Below are 24,323 nucleotides of genomic sequence, written 5' to 3' on the forward strand. Positions count from 1 at the left end.
GAGACAAGGATGTCGGGATGAGCTCCCGTGATAATGATGTCTAAGAGCTGCGGCTCTTTTTGAATTGTAATGTTGCTTTTCATGACTTTTGCCCAATGGGCTTTGTTTACGTTTCAGACTTATAGCGTGAGGAGGCTTTTAAACCTTAGGGTCTTCTGAACCCTCGTTAGCCTGGGGAGGCTTTTAAACCCTTTTATTCAAATTTCGGTTTTGTTTTTCGTATTAAGTCATTTGACTTGGTTTGATCGTTTCTTGGATGAGATTGACTTTTGTCAAGTGGAAGTTTCGGTTAGGACATGTATCGTGATTATTATATACAATGTCTAACGACTTATCAGGTCTCGAAGATTTCGAGTGTATTCGATTATGAGGATCCTTAGAAGGAGTTCCTGAAATATTGAGATTAGCTCCGGGTTTTTAGGAACATGAGCTACCCTGAAGACCTTAGGAGGGGGTTCATGGGAACCTGAATTCGTTTGTGGGATTTTAAGACCCATTGAAGTTTGCTTAGGATTTTAAGACTTTTTGAGATTTATAAGGATTTTAAGACCTTTTGAGATTTGATAAGGATTTTAAGACCTTTTGGGATTTGATAAGGATTTTAAGACCTTTTGGGATTTGATAAGGATTTTAAGACCTTTAGTGGTTTCTAAGGATTTTTAAGACCTTAGATTTAGATTTGTCGAAGTTTGATTTCGCCTGAAGGATTTTAAGACCTTCGAGGTTACTAAGGATTTTAAGACCTTAGGTCCAGGTTCGTGGAAACCTGAGTTTGTTGGAAGGATTTTAAGACCTTCGAGATTACTGAGGATTTTAAGACCTTAGGTTCAGGTTGACGGAGACCTGAATTTGTTCGAAGGATTTTAAGACCTTAGGTTCAGGTTCACGGAGACCTGAATTTATTCGAAGGGTTTTAAGACCTTAGGTTCAGGTTCACGGAGACCTGAATTTATTCGAAGGGTTTTAAGACCTTAGGTTCAGGTTCACGGAGACCTGAATTTGTTCGAAGGGTTTTAAGACCTTAGGTTCAGGTTCATTGAGACCTGAATTTGTTTGAAGGGTTTTAAGACCTTAGGTTCAGGTTCATTGAGACCTGAATTTGTTCGAAGGTCAAGTTATCGAAGATAACTGCTTTATTGATAATAGGATACATGGTATCACAATAATCATACAATCGCTGTTTGGGATATATGTTCTCAAACATATGCCCCTTTTCGTCATGGTGGAAAGAGTGTTAAAATGAGATTGGGGTTGCACTCATAACACAATTGCCTACGTACCCAGTCAAGGGGTCAAGCCTATCGTAATTCGAGGAATTTAAGTACCTAATGATAGTATTTCTTCAGATTTGTGGCATTCCACGATCTGATTTTAGGTACTCCGGTTCGCACCTTCAGGAGCTTATAGACGCCAGGTCGTACCACGTGGATAATCCGGTAGGGACCTTCCCAATTGGTTCCTAACTTCCCAGCAGCTGGTTCCTTGGTTCCTTCGAAAACTTTCCTAAGTACTAGGTCACCTACAACGAATTGTTGGGGCCTGACTTTGGAATTGTAATGTCGGGCCATTGCTTGCTGATAGTTTTGAATCTGAAGCAAAACTTGGTCTTGTCGTTCCTCGATTAAATCAAAGTTGTCTGACGTACATAGCTCTCGACGGAGGCTCCCAGTGGAGGTTTCCGCCGGAACGACAGCTTCCATTTCGTAGGCTAAATAGAAAAGGGTTTCCTCTGTAGCCTTTCTCGGGGTGGTTCGTCATGCCCAAAGTACTTTAGGTATCTTTTCAGACCAGGTTTTCTTGTTGGTTCCGAGGCGTTTCTTGAGGTTTGCTAATATTGACTTATTAGCAGCCTCCGCCTGACCGTTACCTTGAGGTCGTCGAGGTGTTGAGAAGGTAAGGCGGATATTCCACTTGTCGCAAAATGCTTTGAAGTCGCGAGAAATGAACTGTCCTCCATTATCGGTTACGATCTCATACGGGACGCCGTGGCGGCAGACAATGTCTTTCCACACAAATCTTCGACTTCGAATCTAGTTATCTGTTGGAAAGCTTCAGCTTCTATCCACTTCGTGAAGTAGTCTGTCAAGACCAATCGGAAGCGTAGCTTCTGCATTCATCTTCCTGACGTTATGAGTGGTTCTACGATGTCCATGGACCACCTCATGAACGGGTACTGAGCGGATATTGAGGATAATTTTTCCGCAGGCTGATGTATAATCGGTGCATGCCTTTGGCATTTATCACATGAAGAGGAGTAAACCTCGAAGTCACCGATAATGGTGGGCCAGAAATAGCCATGTCTTTTGATTCGGATAGCTTGAGCTCTGCCCCCAGAGTGGTTTCCTCAGGAGCATGCGTGCATTTCTTTCATAAGATTGATAGCATCGAGGCCATGGAAGCATTTTAGGTAAGGTCCGGAAATGCTTCGTTTATGGAGGGCTGACTCGATTATGCAGTATCTTGCGCTTAATGCTTTGAATTTTCGGGCCTCCCACTTATTGAGGGGGAATCTTACCCTACAAGATGTACTGCATGATCGGTATTCTCCAATCCTCTCTCCCAATGATTTTGTCATGAAGAGATGAGGGCGGGTCTTGTTCAGGTTCCTGAGTGTCGTGACCTGATGTGTCTTGTTCAGGTCCCTGAGTGTCGTGACCTGATGTCTTATTGCCCCCGGAGATATTGGTCGGATTAGGCTCGAAGGAGTCTATATTCTGAGGAATATCTCCAGTTCTGGTGTTGTTCTCCGGAGTCTGGGTCGTTTCTTCGGATGCGCTTTCAAAAGCAGAACGACTCCTGGTCCTGGCTGCGTGGACAGATGAATCCGAGGTCTGGATCTTGCCCCCGGAGGTATTGGTCGGATTAGGCTCGAAGGAGTCTGAATTCTGAGGAATATCTCCAGTTCTGGTGTTGTTCTCCGGAGTCTGGGTCGGTTCTTCGGATGCGCTTTCAAAAGCAGAACGACTCCTGGTCCTGGTTGCGTGGACAGGTGAATCCGAGGTCTGGATCTTGCCCCCACAGGTATGCTTTTTAAAGCTACGAATTCTGGTTTTTGGGAATCAGTACGTTGTAAGAACTTGGGTTGCTACCGTCTGGGGGTAGCTACCTTCCGTTTGCTCTTTCGGCTTGCAATCGATCTCAGTTTTGGTAGCTATGTCGATACTTGGCTTTTCGATTCCCTTTACGGGTATGATCTGTTTTACGAGGGGGTCTTATGTTGACGCTAAAGCAGCCAGCGCGTCTGCTGAGGAGTTCACTCCTCGTGGGATCCTCGTTAGTTCAAATCTGTTGAATTGCTTAGTGAGGTTCTAGAAAACTTCTAGGTATGCCCCCATTCTTTCGTCCCTTGTTTCATACTCGCCGTGGAACTGGCTAGCTACTAGCTGTGAATCACTATAAGCGTTCAGCTCTCGAATTTCGAGGCTTAGGGCGAGTTTTAATCCTGCAATTAATGCTTCGTATTCAGCCTCGTTATTAGAAGCGCTGAATCCGAGCCTGTAGGATTTTTTGATGGTTTCTCCAGCTGAGGAGGTCAGCCTTAGACCGATGCCGGAACTTTGTCTTGGCGAGGCTCGTCAATGTATAGACTCCACTTCGGAGCTTCCGTTTCCAAGTCTAGTTGTTCGGAAGCTAGCTCGATTATGAAATCGGCAAGGACCTGAGCTTTTGCTGCTGCTCGAGGTCTATACTCGATATCGTATTCACTGAGCTCTATTGCTCATTTAGCAAATCGTCATGATTGGCTAGGGCTGTGCAAAATTGTTCGCAATGGTTGTGAAGTCACTACGACGATTGAGTGCGATTGGAAATAAGGTCGCAATTTTCTGGCAGCTGTTACGACAGCTAGAGCTAGTTTTTCCATAGTAGGGTATCTAGTTTCGGTGTCTATCAGACTCTTGATGGTATAATAGACAGGTCTTTACTCGTTTTGCTCTTCTCGTACCAGCACACCACTAACTGCAGCGGTTGACACAGCGAGGTACAGATACAGTGGTTCTCTCATTCTTGGTTTGGCCAAGATGGGAGGTTCGGAGAGGTAAGCTTTCAATTGCTTGAAGGTTTCTTCGCACTTCTTGTCCCATAAGAACTTCTTATTATTTTTTAGAAGTTTGTAGAATGGGAGGCACTTATCGGTGGACATGGATATGAATCGATTTAATGCTGCGATTCGTCCAGTCAATCTATGTACCTCTCTGGTTGTCTTAGGTGACGGTATTTTTAGAAAGTTAGCTCTCTGTTTCGGGTTGGCTTCGATGCCTCTTTCGGTTACGAAGTAGCCGAGGAACTCGCTTGAAGGTACCCCGAAGATGCACTTAGCAGGGTTGAGCTTCATGTCGTATTTGTTGAGGATATCGAAGCATTCCCTTAGGTGGGAAATGTGGATTTCTCCAATTGAGGATTTGACTAGCAATAGACCTCCATGGTTTTCCCGAGCTGGTCAGCGAACATTTTATTCACTAGCCTTTGATAGGTAGTTCCTGCATTTTTTAAACCGAATGGCATGACCTTATAGCAATAGGTCCCTCATTCAGTTATGAATGCAGTTTTCTCTTGATCGTCGGGATCCATCATGATTTGATTGTACCCTGAAAAGGCATCCATGAAGGACAGGAGCTGGTGGCCAGCAGTGGCCTCGACCAAACGATCGATGCGAGGTAACGGGAAGCTATCTTTGGGGCAAGCTTTATTTAGGTCGGTGAAATCTACGCAGACTCCATTTCCCGTTCTTCTTTTCTACAACTACTGGATTAGCTAACCAGTCGGGGTAATGTACCTCTCGAATGGACCCAGCTTTCGTAAATCGGTCAACTTCGTCGTTAACAGCCTGAGCCTTTTCGAGGCATAGCTTGCGACGCTTTTGTTTGATCGGTTTGAAAGTAGGGTCTACTTTTAGCTTATGGGTGGTGACGTTCGGATCTATGCCTTTCATGTCGCTGGTGGACCATGCAAAGGTTTTGACATTGCTTTTCAAAAAATCAATGAGCTCCTTTTTTTGTCTCAGGAGGTAGCTCGGATCCGATGCTCACCTGTCTTTCAGGGTCTGAGTCGTCGATGCAAACTTTTTCAGTGAGGTTCTTGGGGGGACCTCGAATATTTTGTTGCATTTCGCGACCCTCCTGGATCTGTAATTGCTATTGGGGGGATTTTTTGAGGATTTCGAATCCTCCCAAATAGCAGATCATGGATATCTTCTGGCTACCGTGTACGGTAGATATCCCTTCGGGTGTTGGAAATTTCACACATTGTTGATACGTCGAGGCTACTGCCTTCATTTTGTGAATCCAGGGTCTTTCCAGGATCGCATGGAACGGGGAAGGTCTGTCGATGACTACTAAGTTGGTCATTTTCATTATTCCGCCAGCTATGACTGGGAGCTTGATAGTGCCGAATGAGGTAGCTGTTTCTCCGGAGAAGCCTACGAGATTAGCTTTCTGGCCAATAATTTCGTAGTCGTCTATTTCCATCCCTTTTAGGGTGTTGTAGAAAATAAGGTTGACAGAGCTTCATGTGTCTATCATGAGTTTAGGGACCTCGTATCCTGCGATGTTCAGGGTGACAATCAACGCATCATCGTGAGGTCTGTCAAGGTTTGAGGTCTCGCTTTCCCAGAAAGAGATCTTAGTATTGGATTCAGGGTTAGGAGGTTTAGGTCCAGTGTTAGACACAGCCTTCCGCACGTGATTCTTAATGGAATTGACGGAGTCTTGACATATGTCTGATCCTCCAAGGATACAGTCCACCCTCGAATCGGGGCTCGATTGAGGGGACGGTTTGCTCAAGAGAGCTTCGACTTGTAAACTTTTTCCTTGGGAGAATTTCCCAAGAATCATGTCGACTCTTTTCTTGGAAGCTGGAGGTGGCGAATCGGTCTCCTTCTCAGGTGACCTCTCGCGTTTCGGGGAAGTGTCCCTGGAACCTCTTTTCTGATAAGGTGATGTCTTTTTAAGGTCCACGCCCTTTATTTCTCCGGCTGCGAATTTAGCTGCCAGCTGATGTTGGAGGTCCCAACATTCCTCGGTTGAGTGCCCTTCGCGATCGTGATAAGAGCAACGTTTGCCTTTATCAAAGCCTTTTGACCAGGGAGTTTTGTTTGCTGCTGCAACAGGTTTCTCTTCCTTGTCTTCCTCGATTGCGTAGGAATGTTCTCCCTGAGTCTGATTATTTCGGGGGTTACCCTTTTTATGAGGTCCCTTAGTCTCAGAGGATTCACCTTTCGAGTGATTCTGAGGTTTCTTGTGGAGTTTATCCAGTGCAGCTGTCTCCTCCTCCAGAGTAATATATTTGGTGGCTCTATGAAGAGCGTCATCGATAGTTGGAGGAGTATTGAGTGTTAGCTCTGACCAGAATTTCGATTTATAGATCAGACCTCTCCTAAGAGCCTCGATGGCGACTAGGTCGTTAGGATTCGAGAGCTTAGTTCTTATTGCCCTGAATTTCTCGATGTAGACTCGTAGTGAGTCCCCCATTCCTTGACTGACCTTCTAAAGGTCGGCCTCAGAGGCTTGCTTCAGGATATGGGTTGAGTACTGCTTCATGAAGGCGTTGGTTAATTGATCGAAATTGTCTATCGAGGCTGGCTCGAGACCGGAGAACCACTCAAGGGCTGTTCCGACCAAATTTTCGGCGAATGTCCTGCAGTAACCTGCTTCACATTCTTCCTGTGTGAAGTGAGCTTTCACGATAGCTAACCGGAAGGCTCTCAGGTAAGCCTTTGGGTCTGAGGTCCCGTCGTATTCGGGGATCCTAATTGTTCGGGTGTCTCTTATGTAAGAGTTGGCAACTCTGTCAGTGAATGGAGTTCCACAGGTCTCTTCGATCAAGCTCTCGATTTCGGGAGCTGAGCTCATTGCCTTGTGGACTTGAGCTCCCAATTTTTGGAGAGCTGACGAACATGTACCTGGCGAACAGGTCCCTGATGGAATCGTGTTCGATCATTTTTCCAAGTGCTCGGTGGGCTGATTTGCTCACTGGCTATTGGGTTATTTTGACGAGTTAGGTTAGTGGGGCGAGCTGTAGGATCAGCATCCGTCCTTTGATGTTCGCCCGGATTCGTGTTTAGGTTTCTGGCCCGAAACATCGGAGCTGACGTTCTGCCCCCGGACGGGTCGGATACTCCTTCTCCTGACCTAAGAATAGGTGGTGGAGGAGGTAAGCGAGCGCTCTGACCAGTAACCTGATCGGGAATAGAGTTAGTCGATGCTATGTTGCTTCCCATAGCACTGGTGAGGGGTGGACTGAGCACGGGAGCTGTCCTAGCATGAGGCGTTTGGAAAGCTGGTCCATGTTCTCCCGATCCAGTGTTATCAAGGGAAAAGTCGAGACGTCCTCGAGGGAACGAGGGGTCAGTTATTCGATCTCGGAAGGTCACTCCCGAGCCCTGACGTTGCGGTGGTTGGGTTGTTGCGGTTAGAGATCTAGTGACCTCTTCGAATCGTTGCTGCCGAGCGGCTAGCTGTTGCATTGTACGCTCACCTTCTTGAGCTTTTTCTACCAGCTGCATCATCATGCGACGGATCTCAGAGAGCTGAGCCTCCGTCTGGTTCGGAGCAGGTTGGTGCTGAGGGGTAACGAGGGCTGGGAGCCCTGGATCGATCCCACTAGAGGTTCTCGTGTTGGCTGTTCCAGCACTGTTCATCGAGATACTATTCATCGAGATACTGTTCATCGAGATACTGTTCTTCCAGTACTGTTCATCCGAGTACTGTTCATCGGGATACTGTTCATCGGGATACTGTTCATCGGGATACTGTTCATCGGGATACTGTTCATCGAGATACTGTTCACCGAGATACTGTTCTTCCAGTACTGTTCATCCGAATACTGTTCATCAAGTACTGTTCATCCGAGTACTGTTCATCGGGATACTGTTCATCGGTTAGATGAATTTGTTGTCTGATCGACTGGATTCATCCTTAAGTTGGAGTAAGGGATTCCATTGTTTCTTCCCCACAGACGGCGCCAATTGTGAGGGATTAAACTCACCTCCTGATTTTAGGTCAGGTTATAGTTTAGGAAAGGATTAGGGAAAGATAATCGTGGGCTGAATCCCGTAAGAACTTATAAGATGAATGATGATTTGTATTGATAATGTGGTAAAGAATGGTTACAAAAGATGTTTCTCTTGATGATTACAAAGATAGCAAAATGTTTAAAAGATGATGTCAATCATCGTGAAAGTGAATAAGGGTTGAATAGATCTTCTTTCTTGATTTGCTTTCTCTTTAAATAGCCTCAGGCTCCGTCGGTTGCTACCAACAGGTTCCCGAGATCCTCTCCGTGATTTGAGGGATTTGTAACAGCTCCCCTTTGACCGGGTCCTGCGCCTATTTATTTGTCCACGAGCTACCTCTTTGACCGGGTCCTGCGCCTGTTTACTTGTCAACGAGCTGCCTCTTTTCCTTGACCTCTCTGATGAACGTCTCCACCTCACAGCCTCCGGATCTGACTTAGCTGTTTTTGAAGATTGAATTCATGATGGGCCTTTCGTGGCCCGTTATCATTTCTTATTGTCTATCACTAGCTAGGGGGTCATATTTGGGCCCAACAAGACCCAGTCAGCCTTTGTTGCTGGAAGGCAGATTACAGACAATATAATGATAGCTCAAGAGATGTTCTATTCTTTGAGAACTAAATCAGCCGAAAGAGTTAAGAGAATGGCCATAAAGATAAAGACGGATATGAGTAAAGTATATGACATGATGGAATGGTCGTTCATCGAGGTAGTCATGCGAAAGATGGGGTTTTCAGAGATATGGATTGACTGGATTATGAGATGCATCACCTCGGTCAAATATAAAGTTCTGATGAATGGAGAGCCAAGCGGACATATTGTCCCAGAAAGAGGTTTACGTCAAGTAGATCCTTTGTTTTCTTTCATATTTATTCTATGCACGAAAGCCTTCTTAATCACGCAAAGAACCAAGGGAAGATAACGGGATACGAGTCACACCGTTAGCCCCTCGGTATCTCACCTTCTCTTTGCTGATGATAGCATTTTTTCTGTAAGGAGGAGCCACGTGAATGTGAAGAAGTTATAAAAGTAGTCAGGATATAGGTCAATGTATTAATTTTGATAAATCTTCCTTACTATTTTGTAGGAGGATCCCAGCAAACGAGCGGCAACTGATTAAAGATATACTGAGCATTCAAAGTGAAGGGGGAATGGGTTCCTACTTAGGAATTCCATAGGATATTAGTGGGTTCAACTGCAAAATATTTGCTTACTTAAAAGAGAAAATATCACACAAAGTGAATGGTTGGACTGGTAGATGGTTGTCGAAAGGAGGGAAGGAAGTTCTAATAAAATATATTCTTCTTACTCTTCCGACATAAGTCATGTCTAGTTTCTTGCTACCTTTAGAGATATGTGAGAATCTCACAAGTGCCATCGCAAAATTTTGGTGGAGCTCAAATCCACCAAAAAGAGGTATTCATTGGGAAAAGTGGGAAAAGATGTGTGCATCTAGAGAAGAAGGGGAAATTGGATTCCGCATGATTCATGAATTCAATCTAGCACTCCTAGAAAAACAGTGTTGGCGTCTTGTTCAGTTCCCACATTCACTAGTGGCGAGAGTACTACGTGGAAAATACTATCGTCTGAGCTGGCCCTTGCGAATAGGCTCAGTAGACAACCCATCTTATGTGTGGACGAGTATTATAGCGGCAAAGAAGTTATATCTTTTGAGTATCAGAAACAAAGTGCATTCAGCATATGAAATTAATGTGTAGCAGGATCCATAGATTCCCTCAACGCCAGCAAGGCCAGCTCGGCCAATGGCCCCAGTTGTACACCCAAAATGACCATTAGTAGCCTTATTGGATTCAAGAAAAAGGAGTGGGATGTTCGATTACTAGAACAATATGTAGACCAGGAAGACATACTGATGATTCAGATTTTGGCCATAATCCTTATTCATCGACGTGATACCTTTTGTTGGAGTTACACCAAAAATTGTCAATACATAGTCAAATCTGGATATTGGATAGCTATAAACATACTGACGAACAATGAGAAAAAACAAATGCTAGAGCCCAGCATAACTAAACTTCAAGCATTTGCTTGGAAAGTTAATGCACCACAAATGATTTGTCACCTTATATGGCAAATAATAAGAGGACATGTAGCAGTCACAAGGAACCTGGTACGTCGAAATATGCGATGCGATCATAACTTTCCAAGATGTGGAGAACCATAAGAAATTGCTACTCATGCAAACTTTGAATGCCCACTAGCCTTACAAGCATGGGCATTATCATCTACACCGTCAAATCCTGAAACATTCTCTATCTCGAGTATTTATGCCAACATGAACTATCTCTTTTGGAGGAAGAACATTATTATGGAGCCAGAAAATAATAGGGACCCTTATCCTTAGATAATATGGTATATTTGGAAGGCTCGAAATGATAAACTGTTCAGAGGCATCAACAGAGACCCATTGGAGCTAGTCAGGTATGCAGAGAGTGAATGTGAGGCATGAAATAATGCAAAGGAAACTATACCTTCACATGTTCAAATTGTTCAAGAACCACAAGTCTTAAGCTTGGGCGATATTTGTATGATGGATGGTTCATGGACTTCTACAACTTATTTCAGTGGAATTGGATGGGTTTGGAAGGATAGCATGGGAAAGACCGAACTTATAGGGACAAGAAATTTGAGGAGGCGTGAGTCAGCATTATATTCAGAACTGGAAGCGCTAAAATGGACAATGGAGAGTATGCTGCAACATTCGACCTGTCAGAGATTTGGTACAGACTGCAAGGATCTAATTGCAATGGTAACGGAACCACAAGTTTGACCAAACTTCTCAACTGAGATGGAAACCATTCAAACTCTCAAGATGTGTTTTCCGGATTTCAAGATATGGTACATCACATGGACAGAAATGGAATTGCTGAATTCATTAGCTATGATTACTCGTACTTTTCATATATCCCTTTGCTTCTTTGGTTGTTCTATTCCAGTCTGGTTATCCAGACCACCTCATGTTTGAGTAATAAAGATAGTCTGTTTTTTGCCAAAAAAAATCGTATGATTGACATGGACCTAGTGATTTAACAAGAAAACATAGAATAACCGAAGATTTTTAATAGTATTTATATATTATTATGTATTAAAAATGTTGTTAAGTTACAATCTTTTTTTACAACATACGGTTATTCTATTACTCAAAGTTGAAATGGTCTAGGTAATCATACCGGAATAGAACAACTAATATAACAAAAGCTCATGATAAATTTTTTTTTTGTTTTAGATAAAGAGTCAGAAATTCTATCTTACGTTCTCGGGATATGAGATATCAGAAAATGTTAAGTTACCATATTATGTAAAACTATAAGGGAAAAATATATAAATGCTTTTGAATTTTTTCGTTTGGTAACACATATCTCTACAATACTAAAATAGTGGTATGATTATCGTGAACAAAGATCGACATTTGATGATTTTTTTGTATTAACCTGAATCTTCGAAACAAATCGCTGCCACCTACTGTATTTTTCCACAGCTAACAATTTATCTCCGAACAATTCTTTTTCGCCTTGATGAGTGACCGATCTAACATATTTACGGTCGAGTTTTGAACACTGGTTGTAGTTTCTCTGGTCCATCAGAGGAAATAGAACATTTCAATCCAAAAATCTATAGAAAAACTATTAAAAATTTCTAACTAAAAATATACCAATTTTGATTGGGTAAACATTAAGATATAATGGAACTTTATAAATCAAATTATACAATAAATACCTTTATAACCCTTTCAAACATAAACTAAAAGTTCAAAATATCAATTTTGCAGTGAGCTTTATAATCTTGTGCTCTAGTCCACACAATCAATCATTACTTGCATCACAAAAAAGGTATGGATATACAAGATATGAGTTCTATTACATGCATCCAACATGAAGCATGTTCAAGATATGAGAAAGAATCTGATTTCCGGATCTTTCATGTGAAAGTAAGGTTTTGGAATCAACTTAGAATCAAACCAGCTGATCATCAGGAAGAGTTTTGTTTTTATAGAAGCGGTTTGTCAAAATCTAGACTAGTTAAAAAGTGTGTAGATAAAAAAAAATGTACATAATGTTCCCAATGTTTCAATGAATAAGAATCCATAAGTATATGTCGTTGCATCTTTTAATATTTGGCATGAACAATTAGGATATGTAAATTATAGTTATATGGAAAGACTAATTAATACGATTATATTCCTAACTCCAAAATTAGCAAAGACAAATGTGAAGTCTGTGTCTAAGAAAAACTCACAAAACACCATTAACTCATGCTCAATTAACAACTGAATCTGTGAGTTTGATACACAGATTTTTGCATTTGGAAATTTTTTGAAATGAATTAAACTTATTTGTTACCACCATTATATCTATCTATCTATCTACGGTTGACTGCCTAAAATCCCCTGTAAACTTACAGACCCTATCTATTCCCCCTCTATTACCAACCTCTTGACTAAACCACCCAAACATATAAAATCTCTTCATATCTCCCCCTAATGTTTTGTGCTCTACCCAGATCCCCCTCACTAATCTTAAACCAAAATCGAGATTAAAAAGTTATAAAATCGCGTTTTAGAAACAGTGATTGCCCAGTTAAATAAAACATGAGCCGACATTAAAAACATAACCCGACCCGACCCGACCGAGATTTCTCGACTGTGACCAAAAAAGTTCATTTTTTCTTGAAAAAGAGAGAGACGAGTTTCTTCTTTCTTCTTCACGACACAAAGGGACCCGACACAGAAACAAAGTTAAGCTAGAAGAACTGAAGAAGACAAGGGACGTGTGAAGTAAGAGAGAAAAAAAAACATCTCTCTTTCAAACCTTGTTCTGTTCGCGTAATCATCACATAGTTGTTTAAAAAAGATTCTTCTTTAGGTATATTTTTTTTCTTAATTATAATTTGACCGATTCTGTTTTCTCTATTTCATATTATTACTCTCTAATAAAAGGTTTCAACTTTGGTCTCATCTCTCAAGCAAATTGCTCGATTTCTCGAGCTCCGGCTGGTCTGATCTTAGAGGAATCAATCTAGAGGAAGCTCTGTTTTTGTTTCCGGATCACAAAAAAAAAATGGCGGAGAGGGTGGAAACATCTGTTCCAGAAGGTGAAAACACGATTGAAGAAAGAGAGGTAGGAGCTATGTGGGAGCTAGAGCAGAAGCTTGATCAACCCATGGACGAAGAAGCTACTAAGATCAACAGCATGTACAGAGAAAATGTCAATACTTTCACATATACAGACTTCGAGAAATGAAGGAAGTTTTAGTTTTTCTTAAATCAATTTTTATCTTTTTTAATCAGGGCTTATCGATGTTGATGCTAATGAGGGACATCTCTGCCATGCTTGTCGGGTCATCTCTTTGTGTCTCAGTTTCTTCCATGGTCCCCGTCTCTCTCTCTCCACTGTCTCCTCTGATCTCGTTTTTTTTTTGTTTTTCTCTCTGTCTCCTCTGATCTCGTTTCTCTCTCTGTCTCTGTTTCTTTCGTCTTTGCCGTGAAGAAGAGAGACGAACCCTTATTCTAAAACGCTATTTTATATGTCAGGTAGGGTATGTTTTATTTAACTAGGCAATCACTGTTTCTAAAACGCTATTATATAACTTTTTAATCTCGATTTCGGTTTCAGATTAGTGAGGATGACCTGGGCAGAGCACAAAACATTAGGGGGAGTTATGAAGAGATTTTATATGTTTGGGTGGTTTAGTCAAGAGGTTGGTAATAGAGGGGGGAATAGATAGGGTCTGTAAGTTTGCAGGGGGTTTTAGGCAGCCAACCCATTTATCTATCTATCTATATATATAAAGTTGATAATTCTGGCTTGACAGGCATCGACGTCAGCAAGAGAGCAGGGGGTTTTTGTGACACCTGTCACGTGACTGGGCTGCGCTTTTCAATTTGTATCTTTCGTTTTTACATTCACGTATTTAGTTTGAAATGGGCTTTTTGCGTTTAACTAGCCCACTAGAAATATTCCTTTACTTATATATAGCTACATCTGAATTAAATCAATCAAACAAATAAACTTTTCCCTTTCTTGCTGGCGATGGAAAATTCAAAAGCTTTTTTTTTGGATCAAATTCAAAAGCTTAACTTCATAAAACTCCACCTTACCCACGTTCTACAAGATTAAATTCCCTTTCAATTAATTAGCAAACAAATTCACTATTCTCTTCAGAATCCCTCAAAGATTCCAAAAACCTGCGGGGTCAAGCAACCTTCTCTCTTCTTCGTCTCTATGTTTCTGTACCAGGGCAGAGCTTAACAGAGAAACTGATTATTTTTCTCTTCCCAAACTCTTCTATGCAAGGTAAATTGTCACTTTTCTCTCTTTACAACACACTTTCAATCCCTGAAAGAAAACAATTTACAATCTTTAATCGGTAATTTTCTCTTTTGGGCACGTAATCAGGTTTCTCGCAACAACTGCAATCGAGAATAAAGAGAACACTATCTTCAATAACGAAACCAAGCCTAAGAGGAGAAGAAACATGGTATTTCAAACGATTTCCTTTATCTAGCATGCTATCTTCATGTCTTTTTACTTGATGTTTCCCGTGTTTTAATCAGGTTAGACTGTGGTGGGTTCCAACGGAAGTTACATGATCATAAGTTTTCTTTAAAGAGGTTATATTAGAAGATGGTTTTCTTTACGCTAGATCAAAGTTTCCCATTCTTGGCTACATCGGATGGTTTCTTTTTCAAAAGAGAGGTTACTGGGGAGGAGGATTGAGCAGATGTTAAGCTTTGTTTGCTGCTCTCCAGGAATGCGGTACCGAGAGGTAGCATCACATTTTTGTTTTGTTTATTAAAATAATTTTCTGTCAATCTTGAGGAATTGGGTATTAAGCTTAGATGCTATTCCTCAGTTTTATCCTCTTTTCTCTAAATGAAAGAAATTAATTAGATTCGAGTTCACTCCTATATTTGTCACAGTATCCATTCTTCCATTGTTTTCAACTACCTCTTAAAAAATTAGTAGGTTTTGTATGTCACTCCTGAAAATTCATTGGTTTCGTTTACAGTTTTTGGATAGCTTCAGGGATCATCACCAGACAGGGAAGCTGAATCATCTAAAGAAGGTTCTAGGCGTGAAAGGCTCTCTATGCTTGCTAAACGAGCTGTTTAGGCTGCACAAGCATTGCAGCATAAGAAAGAAGTGTCAACAGGAACTACTAAGAGTTACAAGTTTAAAGCAGGCATGATGATTTTTGTCATCTGATTGGTCACTTTCATTGTTGTGCCAATTTTCATGTGTTATTGATCAAGCTTTTCTATCATTTTTAGGTGACCGAGTCAAGTTTCTAGGTCCTTCTTCATCTGCAATTTTGTCTCTTTAAGGCCCACCACTTAGGTATGTTTGCTATTTTTTTAAAAATCTTCACACTGCTGAATTCAAAATTCAATTCTAACAATTTTCTTGCTTTTTACTTATAGGGGACCAACCATTGGTTTCCAGGGAAAAGTAGTCCTTGCTTTGATATTGGATTCGATAGGCCTGTGCCCGATGGCAATTGATCTTGGTGGCTTCTGCCAAGAGGCCCCTTATCTCATGTCACAAACCATTCTTCAGTGTGATTTAATAACTTAAAGTCGTTGAAGATTCAACTGTAGATTTGTTGATACTTTCCTTCTACTTAGAAGGAGCTAAAAAAAGGGAGAGACTCTGGGTAATTGTTTCAGGTCTTGATATGGATGTTTACATGATAGCAAGTTTTTCTTGAAAACACTTTGGAAACGTAACAAACTCAATTTTTCCTTCAAGTTTGCTGTGACATGCAACAGATGTTGACGGTTTGGAAAACGAGAACTATATCTTCCAGTTCAAGGCGATTGAACATTGTAATTTAATAACTGAAAGAATTTTTTTAATTATGTTGGATACGGTGTACAAATAATAACGTAGAAATAGAGACGCAGAAAGAAGGTGATTCGGTGAGATGAATGGAAAGGTTGCCTCAAATAGCAATAAACATTGAAAATTATTCAATAGTATATATTTCAAAACCGCTATCTATTATTTTCATGATATGGTTTTTTTTTTTTTTTGCCATCTAATAAAATTTTATTAAACAAGGCCCAAAAGCCCAAGAACCATTACAGGTCCTAAACTAGAAAATACCACCTAAAAAACAAAGCCCAAAAAGCCTAAAGAAACCGGAAAATTTTAGGCCCAAAAGCAAGTCCACCCAAAGAAAGCGTTTACACGCGTCGTGGTCACCATCCACGTGTTAGACCTTCGCTCTACGCAGGAGCACGTGTCCTGAACACTGCCGCATGACCGACAACACGACGGAGCAAACGCCGGAGGCGGCGATCGGACTCTCAACCCGGCGGAACAATCCGAATCCTTGCAACTGAGACTTATCCTCCGGAAAACACCACCGGAGACAGAAACCACACTCATATCTTCACCTGAACTCTTTGAAAGGAGGAGCGTCACGAAGCCAATTCCGAGATCTCCACCAAAGCCAGGGAAGTCGTAATCGTCTAATCCATCGCTTTCTTCATCGGACTAGACCCTCGAACCGTCGAGGTCTCCGCCTGAAGCAAAGCCGCACACACCACCAAGTCACAGTAGGAAACCGGAATCCAACCAGAGCTGCCGTCGAGAACGAAGATGCCGTACGACGCGGAAGCAGAGAGCCGACCGCTCACCCTCATCGACAAGGTGCAGCGCCGGAGACTAAGCCGACCGTCCACCATGAGAAGGTGCGACGCCGGAAGCTAAGAAGCGAAAAGCCGAACAAGAAAAAAGAGAAAAACAGAGGGGTCGACGGAGCCGGACCGACGGTGGCTTTGGGAGCCACGCCGTCGGCCAGAGCACAAGTTTCGCGGTGGTTAAACTCTAGAGAGAAGGGAAAGGAAATTCTCTAGAGAGAGAGATTATCAAGTGTATTTTAGACTTTTTTCATGATATGGTTTATCTGATCATCAAATATAATATCATTGAAAAACAAAAACTGGTTTAACACGAAAATTAAAAAAATAATCTTTAATTATTATTAGAGGTGCTGTAATTTGGGAATTTTCAAAAATATCATTTTGATGGTACCATTATTCATTTATACCACCACTAGAAAAACATTTTTAAAAATATTTTATTTATTAAAATGTTAAAGACTCTTATATCCTTGGTTTTATATGCTTTTCAAAATTATAACCCAAAACTCTAAATCATAAACCCCCAAATCTAAACTCTAAATCCTCAACTCTAAACCCTAAACCTAAACTTCTAAACTTCACATCTCATTTTTTTTTGATTTGATATCTTAACTTCTTAAAACAGATCCTCTAAAATAGAGGTGAGCGTTCGGGTATCCATTCGGTGTTTGGTTCGGGTTTTTAGGGTTTCGGGTTTTTAGGGATTCGGGTTTTTGGGATCAAAGATTTCAGTTCCATTCGGGTATTTCTAAACTTTGGTTCCGGTTCGGTTCAGATATTTGCAGGTTCGATTCGTGTTCGGATTACCCATTTAAATTCTTTTAAAAATTCATAATATGTTTAAAATTTTCAAAATCTATAAACAAAATAATATATTACATATAAATTTGAATAACATATGTCAAAATACCTAAATTTAACATATAAATTTGTTTGATTTGATATTTAGATAGAGAATCAATAGATATTTAAGTATTTTTGATGTTTTGAGTATACTTTAGCTATTTTAGTCATTTATTTTTGACTATTTGTATATATTTTCAAGTATTTTGGACAATTTAAAAGTATCTTATGTATTTTAGATGTCTTTAATATACATTAAATATAAAAATAATTAATATATTTAGATATATAAATCTATTTCGGATACATTTGGGTACCCAAAATATTTTGGTTCGGGTCGGATTCGGTTTTGATTCTTTAAATACTAAAATTTTGAACACGTTCAGATATTTAGTCAATTTCGGTTCGGATTTGGTTTGGTTGTTTGGATTCAGATTTTTTGCCCAACCCTACTTTAAAATATGGAAATCAAAATGCGATATCGATCTTCTAACCAGAATATGTTATTCTTATTCCTATCCAAATACAATAAAACATTTAAGAAAAAAAAATATTCTTTTAGTAAACTATGTTTTAATGATTTGATCTAATTTTTGATCAAAGTAAATATAAAACCTTTATTCCATCTAAGCAAAAATATGTTATTCTTATTCTTATCCAAATATTATTTATTGAACAAAGTAACGAACTTAAAAGGCTATCAATTGATATTAGATGGAATAAATGTGTGTAATATTTTTCACAAAAAATGTAACCTATATATCCCTAAAATTGTGATATATTTAATCAAATTTATATAATTTTAAAAAAAAAATTACGCATGTATATTTACGCAAAATTACGCATGTATATCTACATAAAATCTACATATTTTTCTAAAGCACAGTTACTCATGTATATTTTCAATAATACACTTAAAAAACTACAACTTAAAAAATGTAATAAGACCTGGAATTAATAAATTAGATTAAACAAATGTATTTTGGTTAAAATTATTAGAAATTGTGTTTAATTGAACTGAATAATTTTATAATATAATTTAAAAATATATAATTTTTAAGAAATCATCTTCTTAGTTTAAGAAAAATAAAATCACAATTAATCCCTAAGCGAAACCACTAAATTACTAGGCTGGACAAAAACTCTGAATCCGAAAAATCAAACCTAGTTCGATCCTGAAAAGTTGTATCGAACCGGAACAAAAATTGGTTAAAATATTTGCACAAGTTTAAAATTTTGATATTTAGAGAACAAAAATCGAACCCGACCCAGAATAAAGCATTTTGGATATCAAAATGTATCCAAAATATAGTTAAATATACTAATTGTTTTTAGCTTAATATATTAAAAATATCTAAAATATAAGATATTTTGGAATTTTCCAAGATATTTGAAAATAATATAAAAATATTCAAAAAATGTCTAACTAGCCAACAATACTGAAAACACTAAAAATATTTGAAATACCTATTGATTATATATCCAAACATATAAGCCAAAGTAATTTATATGTTAAATTTATGTATTTCAGCATACAATATTCAAATTTATATGTAATATCTTATCTTATTTTCAAATTTTGAAAATTTAAAGTATATGTATATTTTAAATTTTAAAAAGTTAAATGGATTATCCAAACCTGAACAAAACCCATAAAGATCTAAATCAAACCCGACCCAAAATTTATAAATACCTGAATTGAGTTGAAATTTTTAACCCCAAAAACTGAATATATCTGAACCAAACCCAAATGAGTACCCAATGCCCACCCCTATTACATATAAAAATTAAGCATTACAAATTAACATCATGTACAACCAATGTTATAATACAAATCAATATATACTTATAAAGACAATATATTATATAGATGTCAAAAAGAAATATTTATTATATTCATATATTATATAACAAAAGGTTAAACTGAAAAATTCGAGAATCAATTAATATTATCTGAATTACGTTTTTACGAAACAATATCCGCGCACAGCGCGGACTCGTATCTAGTCATATGTTAAAACAAAGTTATGTGTATATATTACGTTAACTTAATTTTTATAAGAAGTATAATTATAAAAAAATATTAAGAAATTTTATTTTAACATAGTTTTGAAAAGTATTAATTGAATAAAAATAGAGTCATTAGAAAATTTAAATCTCTATCTCTCTATAAATACATAATTCAATAATATCCCCTAAAACTATTAGAACCCCTACAAATCTGTTATATTGAATTATCTAAAAAATGTTACCAATTAAATCTTAAGCCATATTAATTTAAAAATGTAACTCTAAAATATATACAAAATATAATGAGCGAGTAAGTTTGGCTATTCGGGTATTCTAGTATGTTCCTTTCTATTTGGATTCTTTGGATCCTACACATTTGGACCCAAATAAATTTTTAGAATTTTTTTATTCGAGTTTAGATTAGTTCATTTCATTTTCGTGTCGGCTTGGAATCATAATTCAAATACATGTAAAACACATATAATATTTGGGTATGTAGCACGTTTATGTCGATTCAGATATTTAATATCTGAAAAAGATTAAAAATTACTTGAAAACCTGAAAAATGATTTTAAACTTGAAAAATATCTGAAACCCCTACAAATACCCAAAATTTATTCAAATACCTGAAAAGATCTGAAATACTTCCAGAAATATAACCCGAGAAACCGAAAAAAATACCCAAACTTTTATCTGAATCTGAAATATATTTTTTTAAAAATTGAAAGTTTACCTAAAACCTGAAATTATAACTGTAAATTTAAACCCAAAATAAATAAAAATATCCATAATACCAAAAAAATATCTGTAATACTCAAATAAATCTAATATACCCAAATATATATACCTAAGAGAGAGAGTTGTATAAAAATAAATACGAAATCTCAAAGAAACTAATTCATAAATTGTAATTTTAAATATATTCTCTTCTTCAATATAATATGATTTTGTAACATAGTATGTACAATAATCTCAAAATACTAACTGATATCAAACTTTATCTATAATCTTAGAAAATATGCGTTTTAGAATGTGGTCAAAATCTAGTAGTTATGTAAAATCTAATATAGTAGATATTACCAATAAGTGATGAATCCGTTGAGAATTATTGACTTATTTAATCGACATTAAAAAATCTTTAGAATTATGAATGCCTCCTGTCAATTTTTTTCGTTGGAATTCATTGTTTTCTTACCGTATATTATAAGTAAAATCACATAGTTGTTGAAAATATCAGACTACGCGCAACAAGCAGGAAAATTATATACAAATGCTTTAAAGGCTCAATTTGGGGACCGTATTCAAATTGATGAGTCTTGCCTAACAGGAGGCCGATAGCTGACATCTTCACTATGAATTAGATTAAGCCTAATCATCTATTAAGAGTTTTTTTAATCTTTCTGGGGGATTCTTAGATAACCTTTGCTAGTTTTAGCAGCTTTCGATTCAGTACTCTTGTATCACAATGCCATTTCATATGAAATGAATTCACATTTTGACAGACAAAAAAATAATTCAAATTGTTTCATATCAGGCATCCCAATAAATATATACTGTAAAATACTGATTCTATACATCTTTAGGGGCTGTTAAATTTCGGGGACCATAATCTAGGGCTGGGCAAAAAATTCGAACCCGAAAAACCGAACCGAACCCGATCTGAAAAAGTAGCACCGAATCCGAACCGAAATTGATTAAATATTCGAATGGGTTCAAAATTTTGGTATTTAAAGAACCGAAACCGAATCCGATCCAAACCAAAATATTTTGGGTACCCGAATGTATCCGAAATAAATTTATATACTTAAATATATACATTATTTTTATATATAATGTACATTAAAAATATTAAAAATATATAAGATACCTTTAAGTTTTCCAAAATACTCGGAAAATATATGCAAATAGTCAAAAGTAAATGTTTAAAATAGCTAAAGTATACTGAAAACACCAAAATAATTAAATATCTATTGATCATTTATCCAAATATTCAAAGAAAACCAATTTATATGTAAATTAAGGTATTTTGACATATATGTTATGAAAATTTATATGTAATATATTATCTTTCTTATAGATTTTGAAAATTTAAAGTATATAATGAATTTTGAAAATTTAAAAACATTTTAAATGGGTTATCCGAACCCGAACCGAACCCGCAAAGATCCGAACCGAACCCAAACCAAAATTTAGAAATATCCGAATGGGGCTAAAATCTTTGATCCCGAAAACCCGAAACCCGAATAGACTGAACCGAAACCCGAATGGATACCCGAACGCCTAGTCCTACCATAATCATATTGATTCCACAGCCGGCCCGTTGATTGACTGTTCGCATACAAGTGGTGCATATTATAAAATTGCAAAAATTTAATGTATCAAATGATTTAATGTTTCTTACACATAGGGCATATAGGACATAGGTCATATAGAGCAATACAATAAATCATTCATGTATATACTTTTTTGTCGGTGCGTATATACTTAAAATACTTTTAACTATTATATATAGCGAACGAGTTCTTGTATGAATTACTCATTCTTCAGGAAAATCCAATAGTTTTGTTCACAAAAAGAAAAAAAATTATACTAAAATGGCGGTGAACGTAGGCCTTTTTGAAATTTGCATAACATTCATTTTCTTCCTTTTCTTTCTAGGCTTATTGTTCCACAAGAACTTGTTCAACAAGAAATTTCTGAAGCACTCGCTCACGAACTGGCCGGTCATTGGGATGCTTCCGGGTCTACTCCTCCATTTCAATCGTTTCTATGATGCAGTCACCGAGCTTCTCGAGGCCTCCAATATGACGTTTGCTTACAAAGGGCCAAGGCTTAGTGGAATTAATATATTGCTCACTGTTGATCCAGCCAATATCCGCCATATTCTAAGTTCAAATTTCGACAATTATCCCAAAGGGTTGGAGTTTAAGAAGATATTCGATGTCTTGGGAGATTCAATTTTCAACGTTGACACGGAGTTGTGGGAGGATATGAGAAACTCGTCTCATGCCATTTTAGGCCATCAAGATTTCCAAAGGTTTTGGGTGAGCACAAGTGTAAACAAAGTGAATCAAGGGCTTGTTCCTATTCTTGAAAACGCTGTTGAGAAAAACATCCTCGTAGACTTTCAAGATCTGTTCCACAGATTCTTGTTCGACACATCTTCGATTTTGATGACCGGGTATGATCCAAGATGTCTCTCCATCGAAATGCCTAAGGTTGAGTTCAGTGACGCGGTGGATGGTGTTGCGGATGGGATTTTCTATAGACATTTCAAGCCGGTTTTTCTTTGGAAGCTCCAATATTGGCTTGGATTTGGAGTAGAGAAGAGCATGAGAAGAGGTCTCGCGGTTTTCGACCAATTACTAGCGAAGGTCATATCAGCTAAACGAGAGGAGATCAAAGTTCATGGCATTCGTGACTCAGAAGGAGAGGCCATAGACGTTTTGACGTATTACATGACTATCGACACGACCAAGTACAAACACTTGAAGCCAAGTAACGATAAATTCATCAGAGACACTATTTTGGGGATTTTGATAGCGGCAAAAGACACAACAAGCTCTGCTCTCACTTGTTTTTTTTGGCTTCTCTCCAAGAACCCTGAAGCAATCACCAAGATACGACAAGAGATTAACAAGGAGATGCCAAAGTTTGATCCCGCAGATTTAAACAAGCTCGTGTATCTAGACGCTGCCGTGTGTGAGACGCTAAGGCTATACCCATCAGTCCCATTTAACCACAAATCACCGGCAAAGCCGGACGTGCTTCCAACAGGGCATAGAGTCGACAAGAACTGGAAGATAGTTATCCCTATTTATGCATTGGGAAGAATGAAATCCGTTTGGGGAGATGATGCAAAAGATTTCAGACCAGAGAGATGGATTTCGGACAGTGGAATGTTGAGACACGAACCTTCGCATAAATTCTTGGCATTTAACGCTGGTCCAAGAAGTTGCTTGGGGAAAAAGTTAACGTTCTTGCAGATGAAGACAGTGGCTGTGGAAATCATACGAAACTATGACATTAAAGTCGTCGAAGGGCACAAAACCGAACCAGTTCCTTCTGTTCTTCTTCGCATGCAACATGGTCTGAAAGCTAGTGTTACTAAGATCTAGAGATATTTTCTCTTTTATAAAATCAATAATAATGATAATAATTGTTAAGGGGTTATAAGTCCGAAACCTCTTGATTAAAAAAGGAAAATAAAAAATAATTGTCAAGATTTCAATAAAAGATCGATGTATGTAACCTCATCGATAGTTTCAATTTATATGCATGTATGTCTTTTCGGTTGATTGTAGTAATCATTACGTACTTGAGTGCAGTTTGCATTTTGTAATGTAAAATTTATCAATTAACAAAACTGTTTGTTTAGAGCTAGTTAATTTAAGTGAATAGACTAACAAATGACTAAACTCGTGAGCCAAAACCAAAAGGAAAGCGCATCATCGTGTATATTTCCCATGGTTGGAATGGAAATGAGTGTTTGGATTTTATTAAGCCATATAGCCAAAAATTATGTCACCTTTAGACGAGCAATAAATTTGATCCATGATGGTAACAGAAGATATGTGTTTGAGACTTTGAGTTACTGATGGTAGAGGAGGTTGATAAATTGCCTTAGTGAATAGGGTTTAAAGAACTGTTGCGATGGTGTCTCGAAAACGTTTAGGGGCTTTTGACAACTTGAGTGACAGTAGAGTCGAGAGGAATTCCAGATTTCTTTGTAATTATGTCCCTGTATCAATAAACATTTTAGAAGTCAACTTTCAAAAAGATGGTTTGGTT

The 24,323-nt window shown here is 38.2% G+C and overlaps 1 protein-coding gene and 2 long non-coding RNA genes across 4 annotated transcripts; all 3 read left to right on the forward strand.

Annotated features, from left to right (window-relative positions):
- Positions 1-12,969: 12,969 nt before the first annotated feature.
- Positions 12,970-15,210, forward strand: LOC108841489 (uncharacterized). 2 transcript variants are annotated; one of them, XR_001948130.2, is made up of 6 exons: positions 12,970-13,236; positions 13,320-13,562; positions 13,645-14,325; positions 14,428-14,509; positions 14,586-14,797; positions 15,041-15,210. It is a non-coding gene; the product is annotated as an uncharacterized LOC108841489 (long non-coding RNA). The 2 variants fall into 2 exon arrangements; XR_008934460.1 differs by having other exon boundaries at positions 12,970-13,223.
- An 86-nt stretch (positions 15,211-15,296) lies between these two features.
- LOC108841494 (uncharacterized) lies at positions 15,297-15,825 on the forward strand. Its single transcript, XR_001948131.2, has 2 exons — positions 15,297-15,369; positions 15,453-15,825. It is a non-coding gene; the product is annotated as an uncharacterized LOC108841494 (long non-coding RNA).
- A 6,259-nt stretch (positions 15,826-22,084) lies between these two features.
- On the forward strand, positions 22,085-23,911 carry LOC108852334 (alkane hydroxylase MAH1). Its single transcript, XM_018625832.2, has one exon. It carries the CDS (start codon positions 22,127-22,129, stop codon positions 23,648-23,650), a length of 1,524 nt encoding a protein of 507 aa, XP_018481334.1. The 5' UTR covers positions 22,085-22,126; the 3' UTR covers positions 23,651-23,911.
- The last annotated feature ends 412 nt before the right edge of the window (positions 23,912-24,323 follow it).

This window comes from Raphanus sativus, chromosome 1 (genome assembly GCF_000801105.2).
Source record: "Raphanus sativus cultivar WK10039 chromosome 1, ASM80110v3, whole genome shotgun sequence".
Taxonomy (NCBI): Eukaryota; Viridiplantae; Streptophyta; class Magnoliopsida; order Brassicales; family Brassicaceae; genus Raphanus; species Raphanus sativus.